The 18,973-nt window shown below is 39.8% G+C and overlaps 2 protein-coding genes across 4 annotated transcripts in view; one reads left to right on the top strand and one right to left on the bottom strand.

Moving 5' to 3' along the window:
• The window catches only part of DEGS2 (delta 4-desaturase, sphingolipid 2), a 155,527-nt gene extending 146,317 nt beyond the window's left edge, over nucleotides 1-9,210 (bottom strand). The window contains exon 1 of the mRNA XM_016431285.2: nucleotides 9,075-9,210. The gene's annotated coding sequence lies outside the window, so the exon portion shown is untranslated. The remainder of the gene's footprint in view (nucleotides 1-9,074) is intronic.
• A 323-nt stretch (nucleotides 9,211-9,533) lies between these two features.
• The window catches only part of YY1 (YY1 transcription factor), a 41,255-nt gene continuing 31,815 nt past the window's right edge, over nucleotides 9,534-18,973 (top strand). For 2 of the 3 annotated variants that reach the window (XR_008915091.1, XM_056811270.1), the window contains exon 1: nucleotides 9,567-10,713. Coding sequence is in view for 2 of the 3 variants with exons in the window: in XM_056811270.1 (XP_056667248.1) it covers nucleotides 10,017-10,713 (697 nt within the window). In the remaining variant the exon portion in view is untranslated. Of the gene's footprint in view, nucleotides 10,714-18,973 lie in introns of all 3 variants that reach the window. The other variant, XM_016431270.2, reaches the window with a different exon arrangement.

The raw sequence follows: 18,973 nt of genomic DNA, 5'->3' as shown, positions 1-18,973 counted from the left end.
TCAAGAATGAACCAAAAAGTAGAATATCAAACATTTAAAATGTTTTCAAGAAAATTTATTAAGTTTATTGCTACAATTTGTTAAAACTTCAAAGAAAGTAGGTAATTCATGGATTTGGGAATGGCAAAACAAATTATATGAAATATAATGGAGTATTAATTTTTTGCAATAAACAGTGAATATGAATAGACACATAGTAATACATGTAAGCTGATGTAAACTGAAGCAGAACAAGAAAAACAATATGCACAATAACTACAACAATGTTAAGTGGAAAAATTGAAGTCAGTGAAATTGAGCCTGGGCCTCAAAAAATAAACTAATGACCAAAAAAAAAAATCTTTACTACTTGCCAAGTATGATAATAAGTACTGGGGATACAAGGAGAGAAAATAAGGCAATTCCTGATCTCAAGATCAAAATCTAATGGGGGGTGTAGGCAGCTAGGGGGACTCAGTGGATTGATAGCCAGTCCTAGAGATCGGTGGGAAGTCCCAGGTTCAAATATAGCCTCAGATACTTCCTAGCTGTGTGACCTTGGGCAAGTCACTTAACCCAGGCAGCCAAACCCATATAACTCTTCTGACTCAGAACCAATACACTGTATGGATTGTATGACAAAAGAAATAAGGGTTTTTTAAAAATCTAAAGGACTTAAGGACTTAGGAGCAGGGATAGGGGAAAAAAGCTAGGAACAAATATGAGTTCAGTTGCAGCAGCAGATATAAAGACCTCATTGCCTGGGGATGGACCAAGAGGTCAAATAATAGCATTCAAGCTTACAGGTCTAGAAAGCATATGGGACTTCCAGCTGAGATCTGTGTTTGTCTTCTTCTAACAGAAAGGAAGCTCAGAGCAGGGGGTGTTTAACTTTTCCATTTGTACCTGCAGCACTTATTAGTGCAGTATTCATTAGATATGCTTAATAAATGCCTTTTTACTTTCTGGTGGTTAATTCTATTGAAGTGGTTTTTTTTAATCTTATAAATAACACAATAGCTTCTGTGGCTTTATCAAAAAGTACCTTTATAGTTATAGTTTGCTATACCAAGTCAATTTTTTTTGTCACCAATAAATAAAAACAGCAGGATGTTATATTTTCTGTGCCTTTTTGTCAGTGAAATGATAAAAATAAGGCAGAAAATTTTGTGGCATAACCTAAAAACAAAGAATACATTAAATAGCTCCAAACAAAGTATCCCCTAAAGTAATCCATTACTGTGAAATAAATGGGAGAAAATAAATGCTAGCAGTCAGTAGGCAGTTCAGTTCAATCATACAAACATTTATTAAGTGCCTAGTGTGAGTAAAGTATTAAACTAGCCACTGTAGAGATTTCAAAGTTTAGATAAGACATAGTCCCTGCCCTCATGGAGCTCACAGTCTAGTAAACCATATGATAATACATGTCTATGATATGCAAAGCACTGGGGTGACACAATTTGGATAAAATATTGTCCCTGTCAACCAAGAATTTACTATTAGGAAAGATTCTAACACAGATAAATTAGAGTTACAAAACAGTGTTACAGTGTTTGAAGGTAAGAATGTTACCAAAATCATCAATTGGTAAGTAGGAAAGTAGAATTACCTCAGTTTTAAAGGGGAAGGAAAAACATTGGTATAAATAGTCCAGGGAGCTAGCTCATCCAGTTTGGCTAGTATCAAGTGGGTAGTCAAGTTGGCTAGTGGGAAGGGAAGAAATGAGTGAGGAGACTAAAATGGGTAGGAGGGCACATAACTGATAGCAGAGTAACTTGAAGATGCCAGTTGAAATTTAAAACTTTGGTAGGAAAAAAGGGATCCACTGACAATTTACTGAATAAAGTAACATCATGTCTAAATCTATACATGAGATTACTTGGCAATGGTATTAAAGGATGGCTTAGGAGAGGGGAATAGTAAAGCCATTTCAATAGCTAGCTAGATAGGTAGTAATGAGGGCTTGTATTATATTGTGAGAAGTAGAAATTGAGGAAGGGATAGAAATGAGAGCTATTATAAAAGTGGAATCAGCAAGGCTTGGGGAGTACTTGAATGAGAGGTGACTTAAAAAAAATTATAAACCCTCAGGGGAAAGAGTAAATGGTAGTGTCCCTGACAAAAAAAAAAGTTAAATTTGAAGGAAGAGTAGGTTTAAGAGGGAAAAAAAAACCCCGAACAAGCTGAGCTTTGGACATGATTAATTTAATTTGAGGTGCCATGGGTGAAGAGGTCTTGCAGGTAGCTGAAGATGACTGGAGCTCTGAAGATAAGGTTTGAAAGTCATCTGCATAAAGATGGTAGCTGAAGCCTTGTGAGCAAATCAGTTTGTCAAAGGAGAGCAAGAAAAAGACAACAAATCAATCACCTTAGCCTGCAGAAGAAATACACACATTCACATCCTGGTTGGTGCTAGCTTTGCAACTTACCTTTTTCTTCTGTATATATTCCCTTTATAATACAGGATATGAAAATATTTTCCTCAGACCTATAGGTCAAGAGCTTCTTTGTGCTAGACACCAAAAAGATGTGTTTCTGGGTAGAGATAAAATGTTCCAGACTTCCTGGGACAATATTAATTCATGGCAGTCTGTCAACTATGACAAGAAGATGACAGTTTAAAAAGCTCATTTCAACTCAGCATTTGTTTCAACAGTCATCATCATTCACTGCCTTAATTTCTCTATGATTAGGTTTTAGGTAGGTAATGTCAGTCATTTTAATGATAAGGAAACTGAAGCTCAGAATGGTGAAATGATTTATTCAAGGTCACACAGCCAGGAACAAGCATGGATGAGCCTGGGTCTTTAATTAATTAAGGTTATTTTCCCATGGTTACAAGATTCATGTTCTTTCCCCCCTCCCAGAGCCAATGAACAATTCCCCCGAGTTATACACATGTGTCATTGTTTAAAACCTATTTCCATATGATTAATATTTGCAGTAGTGATCATTTAAAGTCAAAATCCCCAATCATATTCGAGCCTGGGGATTTTTACCCAAAAGTCTGCGATACCACACTAATTTCTCAGTCACCATTTTGCATTAACAGCTTGGGGATGTCCATATCAGATATTAATATATCAAGGCTGAGGTAAGAGAAACAAATATTTTCTGAGGAAACATTATTTTTTCCCTAACTACATCTAGATTCTGAGAAAATAAAATATAACTAGGAAGAAATAATTACTCTAACCTGCATACATTGGACCCTAAGATTAAATCTGAAAGGGTTTCAAACACTCTCATTTTACAGATGAGGAAACTGAGGACAAAGAGTGTCTTGTCAGAGGGCAATATTAAGTGGCAGAGCCAGAATTTGGACCTAAGACTCATGACTGTAGTTGGGCAGTGTACTAAGAATTAGGCAGAAAAGATTCATTTGCATTTAGAAAATTATCCAAAATTTTTCTTCACTCACACTTGTGAAATAAAAATTCTCCTATGAATTTTATATGTGAAATATTTAAGCAAAAATTGCAAGTTATAGAGTCTAGCTGACTATTCATGATTTAAACTTGCCAAATTGAGTGGGTACAAAATACCAAAGGGATTTTATTTAAATTTAAATAGAGGATTCAGGTTTGAAAACAAAATTAACAGAATTTTTCTTTCATAACTCTTTAAATCTCTCATAAGATCTAAGTGTAGGCCCTTTTTGTGCTAAGTATATCCTAGTTTTAATTTTTTAGATATGTGAATCCCTGGCCCCAGCCCTTTGAAATCAAGAATTCTAAAATTTTATAAAGGAATCAAGGTACAAAAAAGTCCAAGCTACTTCTTCCATAAGTAAAGCTAGAAATATGTATACTTTCATAGGTTTAAGAAGACCAGTTAAAATCTATAAAAAAATCCCCAAGTCTCAAAAAAAGTGCATATTAAAAAAAAAAATCAGACAAGGCACATTACTTTATATTTAGTCTGGCTCTAACAAAGAGCTCGCTTTGATTTCTACATGCCTTCTGTTTACATTCAAGTTGGCTAAATAGATAAGACAAGCTACATGGGTAATACACCCAACAAAAGAGATTGCTAAAGAATAGAAATTCAGGACAAATTAAATGTAATTACTTTCAATGTACCTGAAAAGTTGATATCCTTGTGACCTATAATTCATAGCACCATGGACATATATAGCACAAATGCTGCTGAATTAATGAAGAGTTATTAACAGTACCCTTTTGACTGTGACTCAAAAAGTGAAGAATATTTGAGACAATATTCAGCCACAGATCTAAGAATATATTTGGAAAATGTATAAAGATAATTTGGGAACATATATATACAATACACAAGCTATTATTATTTTGGTGATTCTTCATCTTTCAAAAAAGATAAACATTTAAGTGCTGTACTAGGCACTATATTTTCATCACAACGAGACTTCCTGACACAGGAAATTACAATCTAAATTAAAGCATACTAGTATCATGAAAGTGACTGGGAGTGGGAAGACTTTTCACTGTTACTAAAACTTTGATCTTGTTAAGAAATTCAGTGCAAGAGTGGAAATACTATTTACCTTGTCTTTAGACAGGAGAGAGGGTTGAGATCTATGACTGTCATATTTTCCACCTAAAATTTCAAGCATTTTTAGTACTAAGTTAGGAACTGCTACTGCTGCAACCTATTCTCAAACTCACCTCTCTATCCTGAGGAAATCTGGTGCAAAAGGACAAACTGAAGTACTGAAGTGACAAATGTATAAGGGGTATTTACTTTCTAAATACATTTTATTTGAGCAGCAAGGTCCAGGGCCTGAGACATCTCAAGTTCAACATAATGCAAAAACAACAACTATTCCAACAGAAAAAGTGAAAATATATTTCCATTTATAAATCAGGCCACAGTATCATTATAAATCTGAAACAGGACCAGAGGCCTGCTGGTCCAATGAATGCCCTCCTCAGATGCAAGTAAAACTTTATCAAAGCCTTACTTTATGACTATGAAATATCTTTACATGAAAATACCTTATTTTTCCCTGAGTATAAGAATCAATATATAGAGATGAGTTGGTGGTTTAAAACTTACTATGAGAGGGGGCAGCTGGGTAGCTCAGTGGATTGAGAGCCAGGTCTAGAGACGGGAGGTCCTAGGTTCAAATCTGACCTCAGACACTTCCCCAGCTGTGTGACCCTGGGCAAGTCACTTGACCCCCATTTGCCTAGCCCTTACCACTCTTCTGCCTTGGAGCCAATACACAATATTGACTCCAAGATGGAAGGTAAGGGTTTAAAAAAAAAAAAAACAACTTACTATGAGAAGAGACAGTTTACATATGTTCTTTCCATTAGAGAATGATCTCAAAAAAAAAAAATCATTGAAAAATCCAATCATTATTGGTGTCCATAGTTCACTTTTGAGGAAACTAGTGAAGTCAACAAAATGCTAGATTCAGGGTCAAGTCACACTCTGGACATAATTTATTTTCTCTCAGTATCCTCAGTTTTCCTATCTATAGAATGGAATAAATAAGAGCACCTCAGGGTTGTTATGAGAATCAACTGAAATAACATGCAAAGCACTTTGTAAATCTTAAAATATTATGTCAATACTAGTTATTATTATTACTTTCAACTATGAAAATAGTTTTTCTTCCAACCAGCCAATTAGCATTAGGCTCAAAAGAAACCTATAATACTGCTTCCAAATTAAGGAAGAACAATTAATCTTATCTTAGATGATGGCTTGTTATACTTGTCAGTTAAATATTTTCACCTGATTACATGTAATTGATATAAATATAGAAGTGTTTTATTTCCTTAATATCACAGCTATAAACATCATAGGTTTGATACCTTCATAGGACTTTTTCCTAAGGCACTTTTATGCCTGTTGTTTTCAAGGAGGTTCAAGTGCATTCATCATAAAAATACTAATAATCAAAGCTGCTGTCATATAAATTAGCATCAATTACTTTTATCTTTTTATTGTAACTACACCTGGCAATTAATTATTCGTTTAGTTTTGAGTTTAGCTATGGTTTCTCAGGCTTTAAAAAAAATGTGACAAGTTTACTTTTACACATATGTGTATCCTGAATGGTCTTTCTCATGTCATAGGGCTTTCCTAACAAGTGATTCCAAAGACCTAATGTAAGTATAGACTTTTTAATTCCTATATTTTTCTCACCAAAGAATGGAAGCTATCACCTTTTTAACTGCCAATATTAAGAAAATGAGCAAAAATGTTAATAACTGAATCATAACACTTAGCAACAATCAAAGTACCTTTGGTATGCCTCCCAACTATGCTTACAGATATTGTTACATAAAATCAAGTTGTCTGAATAATCTTCAGCATTTTGTTGACACACACATACCTTCTAGACCAAAGTGAAAAGAAATATGGCCAACTAGTTCCAGTGAATGTATATTAAGAATATTTGGAATATATGGAATATTTTTAATATACTTCTCTAAAAGTTGTTACCTACTAATATGTCATCTGCCATGTTAGCAGCTTTATCCTTCCTCTACATTTAATAAACAAGTTTATAGTGACTACCTATATAGAACATTACCATGGGGACCATGCTCCCCGCCTATGCCTAATGATCTAGTTTTAGAATCAGCTATCTATAAAGTATTCAGCTTAAGTCATTCAAAATTGATCCATTTACAAGGCAGACAATAAACTTATTTTAAACAAGAATAGTTTTCTGAAATCTACTACTTCAATGTGTATAATTTACAAGAAATGGATCAAATTCAGTCATGCTCCTCCTTACTCCTAAAGGGTTCCAGTTAAGAGACAGCTAGGTGGCATGATGGCCAGAGAACTGGACTTGGGAGTCAGGAGGAATACCTGAGTTGCTGGCTGTGCCACACTGGGCTAATCACTTCACCAGTCTCAGCATATTTTCTCATCTGCAAAATGGTGATAATAATAGCACCTACCCCACAGGGGTGTTGTGAGGGAGGATTAAATAAATTAAAAATGTAATGTTATTTGCAAACCTTTAAGTGCTTTTATAAATGTTAGCTATTATTAAGTGGCAAGCCAAGCTTCTTGTTGATTTCATGAAAAGCTAATGTGCAGACTGTAATAATGTACTAATTTCAGTATTGGCTACTACACTTACTTGAATGAGAAAGGGAACCTCTGCATGGTATCTAAGTTGGTTCTTAAATGACTGATTATTTATGTCATTACAGCACTCAAATCCTTAAGAAATTTTTCTGTAGTCCAAAAGAAATTTCAGCAGTTGAAATAATCCAGAGACAAAAATCAGAGAACCAGAGATTTAAAACTAGAAAGGCTTTTAAGTGTTATCTAATCCAACCTCTTTAATGAAATTGAGGGACAAAAAGGGTAAGAGGTTTGCCCAAGACCAGACAGGGTATATTAAGTGGCAGTCAAAATTCAAACTCAGTTCTTTTTATTCCAAATCCAGTGATTTCTCTGCTGTACGCATTATGATCTATAAAATTTGTAATGGAAAAGATGGATTTTTTTTTGCTGCTCTAGGCCTGGCTGACTATTTTTTGACTGTGAGGCCCTTTCTTTATAGCCAGTCAAAAAACAGTCATTTTTCAACCATTTTAAACTGCTCTTCCAGTTGCTTTTTTTTTCTCTTCTGACATTCACTTTCAAAAGTCCTCTTCATTTCTACAAGCCCTTTGAAAAAAACAAGACTATCATTAGGCAAATTCTTCCCTTAAAATGTCTTTTACCACTGAAATTCTTTTATTAACCTTGTATCAAGTGTTTGTGCTCACCTCAGATATGAACTATGTCACTGCTCAGCACAGTGACTCTGCAAAAAGTAGGTATTTACCTACATGACCTTAAGGTCCTTTAAATTAGCCTCTGGGTCAGTTTCCTCATCTAAAAATAGAGGGAGATAAGATGATATCCCGATTTTCTTTTTTCTTAATTTCTTTGTGATTACTGTCTTTATCTCAATACTTTTTCTCCCTCATTTCATTCTCTTCACTCCTTCCACTGATGCAAAGAGTAACTACTGCACTACCCTTTAGCAAAATGTTGCTTGAAATAGGGTCAAACACACACAAAAAACCAACTCCCCTCCCCTCAAATATCTAACCCTCCGGTGAAAGACATCTCCAAATTTTGGTTAACTCCCACAATCTGTTCACATAATCCAAGCCATGTTGAAAACATTAAAGCAGTTTTTAAGAATCCAGTATCCTGCCTTACAGGATATTCTTGCAGGATAAATGGGACACTTTGGTGGAAGATGTTTATAGTTGGGAGTAGAAATAAAAATAGCAAAAAGAGAATTAGTAGGCGAGTATAATTCTTAATTTACAGGGTTTTCGAGCTGCAAATTAACTTTAGATATTGTGTAATTGAACCTCTTTGTTTTATAGATGAGGAAACAGGTACAGAGCTTAATACACTAGCCCAAGGTCACATAATCTAAGTAGGAGAGCCTGGATTCGAACCTAAAATCTGATTCAAAATCTAGTATTCTCTTTCTAACCCTCCATAGTTAACAAACCGAATTCCAGATTTTAAAAAAATCTAACTACACAAACACTCATGCCCAAATACCATAAAAATATTTGAAAACCACGAGGGGAAAGGGAAATCTACAGCTTACAGAACATTGCATAAAATTTGAAATTATCTTTCTTCTCCTTACTCCGCCCTCCTCCCACCATGATTCAGCTGCTCTCTCAGCTCACTGCAGAACCCCAAGGCACCTACAATAGAACTAAGGTTTTGTGGGTAGCCATAACCAGGATGGGTCCGTCAGTGCTTCAGATTAAATCCGAAGGCGGATTCCCTGCTGGTGGGAGAGCTTGGCAAAAATCAGATAAAAAAGCTCAAAAATGAACTCGACTGAGCCAATAAAGTTGCTGGGGTAGGGCGAGGACAAAGTTTTCCATTGCTTCCCTTTTCTCCCCTTCCCCTCCCCCCAAAAGAGGCATCAGCCCCAAGGTGGGCGCCCCAGCAGGACTGGGCTTCCAGGCAGCCCGGGCTAGCCCGATCCAGCCTCTGTGTCACGGTACGGGGTCCTCCAGCCGCGGAACTGCCTACTCACCCCCCCTTCCAACTTCCCCAGGCCTTCCCTCTCTTACAGCCGTCTGAGCCCCCGCCCCAAGAACTCCACACCAAACCTTGCCCAGGCCCTCTTCTCCACATCGAAGGCGGCGGCGGCGGCGGAGAAAAAAAAAATAGTAGAAGTGCGGCGAGCGACGCTTTCACAGCTGACGGCTGAGGAAAGGGCGAGAGTGTGGGCAAGAAAACCGCTCAGCAGTCAGTGCAACAACACCCCGGTAACCGAGCGCAGCCTGGGATCCCGAGGCTGCACTTACACGTACAGTTCCAACGGTTGGGGGAAATTAAAAAAAAAAAAAGAAAAAAGGGGGGGAGGAGAGGGCGGGAACAGTGCGACGAAAAGGAGGCAGCGACGTGAACGTACTGACGTCACGCGCAGACAGGAGGCGGGGTGATCTCCCTCCACCTCCCCCAATCCGGGCGGAGCTGGGGGCGTATGGGCGGGGCCTAACTCACGGCAGCCTGTCACAGCAAACAGCGAGGTCGGTTGGGGGGGGAGGAGCCACCGAGAGTGAGTGAGAGACGCACGGAGGGAGGGAGAGGAAAGAGCGGAAGTCTCGCGAGGCGATACCGGAGCGAGTGTGGCGGCGGCGAGATTTGCAGTCGGGCTGAGGAGTTGGTATTTGTGTTGAAGGAGGAGGCGGAGGAGGAGAGGAGGAAGAAGGGGGGGAAAGCCCGGAGACCCGGCCCGAAGGGTGGGGTGGGAGGGGAGGGGGGGCAAGCAGCCTCTCCAGCCTGGACGAGAAGCCAGAGGGAACGCGGAGCGAGAAAAGGGAGAGAGAGCACCGACAGCCCGCCCGCTTGCCTGCCCGCCCCCTCCCTCTTACCCTCCCTCCCCCTTCCCCATATTCCCCCCCTCCCCTCTGGTTTGCTCCTTTCCCTTCCCCACGACCGGCCGCCTTGCCCGCCTCGCCCGCCGCAGAGGAGGACGAGGACGAGGGGGTGGAGAGCGGCAGTAGCGGCCGGGGCAGGAGGCAGCGGCGGCGGGAGAGGCTTCAACCATGGCCTCGGGCGACACCCTCTACATCGCCACGGACGGCTCGGAGATGCCGGCCGAGATTGTGGAGCTGCACGAGATTGAGGTGGAGACCATCCCCGTGGAGACCATCGAGACCACCGTGGTGGGCGAGGAGGAGGACGATGAGGAGGATGACGAGGACGGCGCGGGAGGCGGCGGCGGGGGGGGCGGCGGCCACAGCGGTCACCACCACCACCACCACCACCACCATCATCACCACCACCACCCGCCTATGATTGCCCTGCAGCCGCTCGTCACTGACGACCCCAGCCAGGTCCACCACCACCAGGAGGTGATCCTGGTGCAGACCCGTGAGGAGGTGGTGGGCGGTGACGACTCGGACGGCCTGCGGGCCGAGGACGGCTTCGAGGACCAGATCCTCATCCCTGTGCCCGCGCCGGCCGGTGGCGAGGAGGACTACATCGAACAGACGTTGGTCACGGCCGCAGCGGCCGGCAAGAGCGGCGGCGGCTCATCGTCGTCGGGCGGCGGCCGGATGAAGAAGGGCGGTGGCGGGGGCAAGAAGAGTGGCAAGAAGAGTTACCTGAGCAGCGGTGGCGGAGGGGCAGGCGGCGGCGGAGGAGTCGGCGGGGCCGAGCCGAGCGGCAGGAAGTGGGAGCAGAAGCAGGTGCAGATCAAGACCCTGGAGGGGGAGTTCTCCGTCACCATGTGGGCCTCAGGTGAGCGGCGCCGTGCCGAGGCAGGCTAGGGGGGATCGGACACGGCTGGGGCGACATGTCCTGGGCTCTCCCAGCCCCGGGCATGTTTTTGTTTTGAAGGGAAGCCATGTTTTATGTGTGTGATGGGCGCCGCCATCTTCTTCGCCAGGACAAGTATGGCGGCCCCAAAAGATGGCGGGGCCTGTGCGGCGGCGGGGGCAGTGGGGCTGCTGGGACCCGTCCGGGGGGAAAGGAAGATGGCGGCGCTGGTGGTGTGGAGGGAACGTGGGGGAGGGGCAGCACGGTAGGGGGGGCGGGCGGCGCGCCGGCTCCACAACTAGGCCGCAATGGCGTAGTTTCTCCGAGAGGGGGAAGCGGCTGGGGAGGGGGGAGGGGAGGAGTGAAGGCGGGGGGTGGGGCCAGGCCCTGGCGAGGGGGGTGGGGCGGGGGGTGTCTCGCAACCTCTACCTCCTCGCAGCCACCCGCTTCATTCTCCCCTCGCCCCACCTCCTCTCCTCTCTTCTCTACTGCTCTTCTCCTCCGTACCTCCCGCCACGCGCGCTCCCACCCGGCTGCTCCAACCCCTCTCCAACCCCTCCCCCCCCCAGTCCCTGCAGCCTCAGGCGGGGGGGGGCCCTCCCAGGGTCACCGTTACCCCGGGCGGGAGGGGGGAGGAGGGGCTGGAACCGCTGCATTGTTCTAGCCGCGGCTCGAGGCTCCGCTTTCTCCTCCTCTTCTCCCGCCCTCCTCCGGTGGGGATGGGGGTGGCGGGGTAGAAGGAGCTGAGCTCTGCCTTCCTGGCCTTTTACCCCCGCGGACCCCGCTCCAGCCCTTTGGACGACCCTGGGGATGGAGAGGTCTGCCTGACCCGGCTCTTTTCCCCGGTCAGTTTGGAAATGGGGCTTGGAGGAGGAAAGTGCTGGAGGATCCTTCGTCTGGTAAAGACTTAGAACTTAATGAGGAAGGCCCCTGATCAAGCTCACGTTCACCAAGTGATTAAATTACAGCACGCACATCCCTTGTTTGCCCCCCACTCAGCCAATCCCCACTTTGGGGCTAGAAGCTATGTTTCCTTCCCGTTTTCGTCGCCTCTTTTCCTAAGAAAAGCCCTTTTTTGGCCTTTTTCACAAGGGTGGGGGCCAGAGTTTACCTATTTTCACTTAAGTCTGTTAAGTTTTTTTCTCCTAGTTAAAGACTGGATCATTTCTGGAGATCGTTATTGAACCCCCTTTCTTTGCAGCATTTTTTTTTATTTCCAGCGGTTTTTTCGACTTTAGTATGCTTTGATCATTTTTATGGTAGTAGGAGCAGTGGTGCAAACTGAGAAACTGATTCTGACCTAAACTGAAATTGGCTTTGGAAATGAAAATTAATAAAATATCACATTTTCCCTTTGAAAATATTGCATGTGAGAATGTTTAAAGTATTAAAAAACAAATATATTCTTGAATTTAAGTATAAATAGTTTTTCTGGGGGGAAAGACGAATGAAAACTGTTTTTTGCTTTCTACCTCTCCCTAAAGAAATCTTACTTTCAAAAGGTTCGCTTTTAATGCTGCTGTTCATGACAATAATGTATAACTGTTCTTTACCTAGCAAAATTGGAGTGTATTAAGTAAGGGATTCAGATGACTATATCTGCAATTCTTTGGAGATTTCTTGGTTGACGATATAATTTTAGTTGTCCTCAACTCATTCCCCCATGTTCTCTCCTCCCAATGGTTTTTCTTGGAGGTATTTTCTTTTAAATTTCCCTCATTTTAACTTCTGGGTCAATACAGATTTTGTTTGTTTAAACCAGAAAAGAACCCCAAAAATGGATGGGACTAGAATATGAAGCTGGTTTAGGTCTGTCCAATGAAAACCAGTTTATAAAACTGAAGCTGGGAGTAAGTATGTTAATCAAGGGACAACTGAATAAATGGATTCTGCCAAAATCTTTTAACGTGTGTTGACATGCACCTAGAGACCTTGAATTCAGAATGCCCTCTGGAAATTTTAGTAATCCCAGTTTTGCAAAAGCTGGATGTTTAAATTTCTAGAAATTGAGTATTATTGAGCTTACCCAAAAAGCTCTTTTTGGTTTAAACAGGATACTTTTATTGTTAACAGGTGTTTTAAAATTTAGTTTAGGGACTTAATGACTGTTAGAAATTTAAGTATAAGAGAATTTGCTGATTTTACTTTTTACCTTTGAAGTTTACCTGTCAAAATTATTTTGGGGTAGATAAAATGTTATGTATAATTGAAACAAGTTTTAAATAGTATAATTCTGGAGTTATGTAAAAGACATATGATTGTACACTGACATCTCTAAACCAATACAGAAATTAAAGTTTAATAAGAGACAACTGTTAAAAAGTAGACTTTGAGTTAGGAAGACCAAGTTCAAATATTACCCTATTTGACTGTGTGACCATAGACAAGTCACTTAAAACTGTCTAATTCATTCTTTCCATTCTGTAAAATAAGAATAGTACCTCATAGTGTGGTTGTGAAGTTCAAAAATATTCACTAAAATTCAAAGTAGTAATAGCTAGCATTTATATAGTGCTTGTGTGCCAGATGCCTTACAAATATTTTATTTGATCCTCACAACAATCCTTTAGAGGTAAGTGCTTTTATTATCCCACTCTTACAATTGAGGAAACTGAGGCAGACAGGCCAGTAAGTGCTTATGGCTGAATTTGAGCCCAGATCTTCCTGTTTTCCAGGCCAGTCCTCTACCTACTGAGAACTAGCTATCTCAGCCTTACTTAGCTTTCTCTTTTGTAAAATTTGTATGCATACTCAATTAAATACTTAATCTCAGAACATCTATGTGAGGCAAATCTTGTGTGTACAATGCCCATTTTACAAATGAGGAAGCTGAGGTTCAAAGAGGTGAATTGGCTTGATAAAAAAAAGTATCAAAAATTGTGTCCCAATTCAACTTTCCTGACTTCCAAATCCAGCATTCTGCTTTTCAACTTAAAAAGTGTTAACAAAACCATCTCTAACTTTCAAGTTTACAGAGGTAGTTGAGACAGGTCCAATAGTGCAAAGTTACCCTGACTAAAAAAATCAACTAGCCAAAGAGTTGAGGATTTTAAGTGTCTTATGTATTGGAAGTTGATCATCAGCATCTTAGAAATCATTATTTGCCCCTTGTCAGGTAACTTAACTCAGTTGCACAATTTAAGAATTTGTTTTAATGTAAATTACCAAACGGTGAATCTGTAACAACCATGAGCATACTGACAGTTAATATTAGATGATAATAATATATGGCATTTTGCTTCTACTGACATGTTTTGTGGTAGACTATCCCCTTTCCCTCTGCCTTTTGTGGTTGAGGGCATATTACAGAAGAAAAGCTAAATGGTTTGTGGTCAGCAGGGCATGTCCTAAGTTTCAATTCACAATATCATTTTTTTCTTAGAAGTGAGATAACTTGAAGTTAGAAACATGAGTAAAGAAAGGATTAAAACATTTCCATTGTTTCACTAAATATAGACAAAATGTAAGCTTAAATTTAGGGGTTTTTTTTAATGTTCCTGGCCTGTAGCATCATAATCTAGGTTGGGATTGACTAAAAGGCATGCATTTTGGACCAGGAACAATGATAGTTCACATTTCTCAAATGCTTTTAAAATTAACAAAATACTTGACTTTTAGCAGTCCAGTGAGATATTATTCCCATCCTATAGATCAGGAGTTCTTAACTTGATGTCCATGGATAGATTTTAGATGGAGAAATTTTTTCATATTTATTTTGACTAACTTCCAACTGAAATTTTATCAATCCTTTCAATTTATTTTAAAGTATCTTAAGAAGAGGTCCTTAGCCTTTGCCAGACTGTTAAAGGGGCCCACAAAAAGCCTCTGTTATAGATGAAGAATTCTCTATGGTCAGGGTCCTTGTCCATAATGACATAGGCAATAGGGGTGATAAGTCAAAGAACTAACACTTGAATCTCAGTTCTGCCACTTAGTGTCTGTGTGACCTTGAGCAAGTCATACACCCTTCACCATACTTGTCTTCATCAGCAAGATGAGAAGATTGATCTAAATGACCCTCTGGTATCTCTTATAATTAAATGTATAATCACAAATTTAGTGAAGAAGTCTAAAGAAGGATAAACTGAAGAATAGTATTACAGAGTGTCTAGATTTAATGCTGTCAAATACAACAGAATGTCATTTGGATTAGAAGTCTGTCCAATATTCAGGAACTGATTATCCCGAATCATGCATTAGCTCATATATATATATTTTATTTGCCATCTACCTGCTTTTTACCAAAAGAGAATAAATCTTTAAATCCTTAACCTGTTTTACCCCAGAAGTTACTATTTTACACTGGTCAGAGATTAGTTTTAACTTGCCCAGGGTTACACAACCAATTAGAGATTCAGTTAATTTAATTACTTCTTAGTGTCTCCTGATTTTAAAACATAAAACATTGTGCTAGCAAAAATAAGGTTGAGAATGAGTTTTAAGAATTTATGATCTTTATAATTAGTATAGCTAATCTAGAACTGTAGCCTCTGTGATGATCATCTTTTGAATGGAACGGGGTGAGTAGAACCTGTCATGTCCTAATTCTTGATTCCCCATTTTTAGAACACCCTAGAAAGTTATGTACTTTGGGCAAATGTTGCTTTTTAAGATTACTATAGTTCTTGATTATAGTTAAGCTTAAATGGGATATTGTAAACAGATTGCTATTTGACTCTTTTAAAGTAGCCTTTTACAAAAAATTAAAGCAATGCTGCCAAGTTTAGAACCCAATTTTTTTTTTAACCCTTACCTTCCATTTTTGAGTCAATACTGTCAAGTATTGAGTCAAGGCAGAAGGGTGGTAAGGGCTAGGCAATGGGGGTCAAGTGACTTGCCCAGGGTTACACAGCTGGGAAGTGTCTGAGGCTAGATTTGAACCTAGAACCTCCCATCTCTAGGACTGGCTCTCAATCCACTGAGCTACCCAGCTGCCCCCTAGAACCCAATTTTATATTTGTATTCTGCAGTGTTCATTTTTCAGTTTTAAATATTGAACCATTGGCTTAGAACTGGAAAGCTCATAAATGTTATAGAATTGCTATACTTTTATTTGAGGGGAAACTGTGTGTTATCATCTGTCAAACGTGATGTTGAAGTGCTTTCTAACCTTTTTAGTGTTATGGATCCCTTTGGCAGTTGATGAAGTCTCACGCTTCTCAGAATACTTTTAAATGCTTAGGATTACAAAGGGAACCAAATTTTCAAAATATTTTAAAAAGCAAAATCATTGATTCTGGGTTAAGCATCCTTGAACTCGCCCATTCTTTGATTATCCTGATGTGAAAAGGAGTACTCAAGGCTAAGTGACTTGTATTTTCTAGTTGTTTATATAAAAAAGATAATGAGATACATATCCCTCTAGAGTTTTGTTGTTGTTTTGTTCTTAACCATTCCTTCTGTCTTAGAATCAATACTAAGGCAAAATTGGTTCCAAGGCAGAAGAGTGGTGAGGGCTAGGCAATGGAGGTTAAGTGACTTGCCCAGGGTCACACAGCTAGAAAGTGTCTGAGGCCAGATTTGAACCTAGGACCTCCAGCCTCTGGGCCTGGTTCTCAATCCACTGAGCCACTTAGCTGTCCTGGGCCCCCTACCCTTTCTAGAAGTTTGATTAAGTGTAACTATGGATGATGTTTTATGTGATTTCAAATGAAGTTTCATGGCTAGTTTATCTGAAAAACAACTACAACATGTGTTTTTCTTACCATATAAAGATGGTTGCCAAGCCAGTAGAGGGGCAAGGCTATTTGATATCTAAACCAGGTGCCAGAGTTAATGCTTGCCTTCTCCAAGGCTCTAGCTTAGGACAAGCATTTTAGGCTTTGGTGGAAATTGGTTCAGCAAGTCAATAGCAAAGTAAATATTATTAAGCACTAAGGCCCCATGAATTCTTATCCTTTTAATTAGCTCCTTTAGCCACTCTTTTTATAAGGATAGTATTGAATGAGGACCATTTTCACTTCCTAAAAAGGAGACCAAAAAAATGAAGTTTTATAACTTAAGTAGTTAAAAATTTGGGTAAATAAAACTAAATAGGTTTTTAATTGGATGTTTAAAATAAGTTATGAGTCACTTCATCAGATTGAACTACACAATTGAAGTATTAGCAAGAAAAATTGACTATCCACTAGTATTTAGGATGTATCTAGTGTTATATAAAATCAGGTTCTTTAATTTCCTTTTTTAGTTTTTCTTTGTGAGGCAGTAAAGTAGAATGGGAAGAGCATTAAAATTAGGAGTCATGGAGCCTGGATCCAAATGTTGTGCCTGTGTGTGACCTTGGGCGAGTCCCTCAGCCTCTCTGGGGCTCTATTTTCTCCTTTGTAAAATAAAGAATTTGGATGAGATGGCCTCTAATTTTGATTCCCTAAGCTCTAATTTTGTAATACATTTTAATTGGACATAAGTCTGAAATACTATTAAATGAGTGCACAACTTGAACATTGAGTCAGTTCTTAAACCGAAGAAACCTTCACTCTGGCAACAGAGAGAAAGCATTTCTGGAGGGAGAATGGATTTAGATGGGGAAGCATACAACTCAGTGGATAGATTGGAGATTGAGTCTGGGATCTGAATTCAGATTCCCCATATCACTTAGCACCCTTGTGTGCCAAATCACTTAACATCTCTCAGACTCAGTTTCCTCATCTATAAAATGAAGCTGTTGGGAGTCAATGGGCTCTGGACTCTTTCAGGTCTAAATCTATAATGCTAAAATATTATATAAGGAGTTGCAGTGGCATTAGAACCCACAAGTTCTTACACTTATTTGTATAGTTTTTTTGTTCTTTTTTTTAAATATTTGATGCTACCAGAGGGTATGTTTGAAATATATTTCATCATTACCTCTTCACTTCAGGAAAACCTAAGGAATGCTGACCTTAGAGTCAGAAGAATTGTATCTTGTGGCCAGCTCTTGACCTGTGACCTTGAACAAGTCATTTTACCTTTGTCTCTAAATTGACATTTAGATCTTTGAGTTATTTATTTACCAACTCAAACCGTTGTATTTGAATTCCTAAGTGAAAACAACAGATTTTGATAACCTTCAATTTGTTAAAAGTAGATGATTATCATTCCTATAGCATGATTTGTCCACATTGTTATTATTAGGTTAAGTTTTTTATTCTAAAGTAGCAAGAACTAGAAACTATTTTGTTTTTCAGCAGAATTACATTCCTCTTGATCTTCTGTTTGTATTGTGTTGCTGTATATTTGGGGGGGGGGGTTTGTTAACTGTTTAATTCTCTGGATTGACTTGACTGCTATAGTGTGTTCTTGATCAAAGATTTATCATGTACAAGGTTTGGTTGATAGGAATACAGAGATATAATTCAGATCCTGCTGTCATGTAGCTTATAATCTAGTGAAGGTAGGAGAGAGGGTGTACTTAAAATATGGTGAATATATGCTATAATGAGAATTGCAAAGGAGACATTCGGGCCAAAGGAAAAAGGAGGAAAGCATTTTCACCTGAGGATGAGGTACGCCCCTTTCACAGAAACTGAGTTGGAAAAGACCTGAAAGGCTTTTCTGATCCTATCCTTACCTTAACAAGAATCTCTTCCACAATAAAGCTGACAAATATATTCATCCCACCCTTTTTTTTTATTTCATTCAACAAGCACTTAATTATTAAGTACTTCAAAGCACTTTGTGTAAGATTCTATTTTAGGTAAGGTACTGAGGACAAACAAAACCATTCCCTGCCTGCAAGGAGTTTTCATTTTAATTTAGAGAAACAACATATGAATAGTTAAATAGAAAATTATTTTTGTGGAAGGGAGCACTAAAAACTAAGGGATTAAAGACATCCAATGAAAGAGAACCTGTTATATTCTAAGGCAATCCGATTACACTTTGGAATATTTCTAATAATTGGGGTGCTTTTCTTTACATCAAACCTTAAAAGCTTGGAGTTTTTGCCCTCTGGGTCCAAGCAAGAAATAAATCTAATTCCTCTTCAGCATTATAGCTCTTCACATATTTGAAGATAGCTATCATATTTTCCCCTGGAACTTATCTCCTGGCTAAACATCCCCAATTCCTTCAAATTGACTGGTCTTTATGTAACATATTCTTGAGACCCTTTACCATCCAGGTTACCTTTTTCTGGATGTTCTTCACTTAATCATGGTCATTAAAATATGGCCTGCAGAACTAAGCAGTCCTCTTGCATGGTCTCCCCCTTTTCAATCCTTATTTTAGAAAAGATCCCTGCTAAAGAAATGTATTTCTAATG

The sequence above is a fragment of the Monodelphis domestica genome, chromosome 1 (genome assembly GCF_027887165.1).
Source record: "Monodelphis domestica isolate mMonDom1 chromosome 1, mMonDom1.pri, whole genome shotgun sequence".
NCBI classification, from domain to species: domain Eukaryota; kingdom Metazoa; phylum Chordata; class Mammalia; order Didelphimorphia; family Didelphidae; genus Monodelphis; species Monodelphis domestica.
The sequence above is the reverse complement of the archived record's forward strand: the minus strand, read 5'-3'. Positions and strand labels throughout refer to the sequence as shown.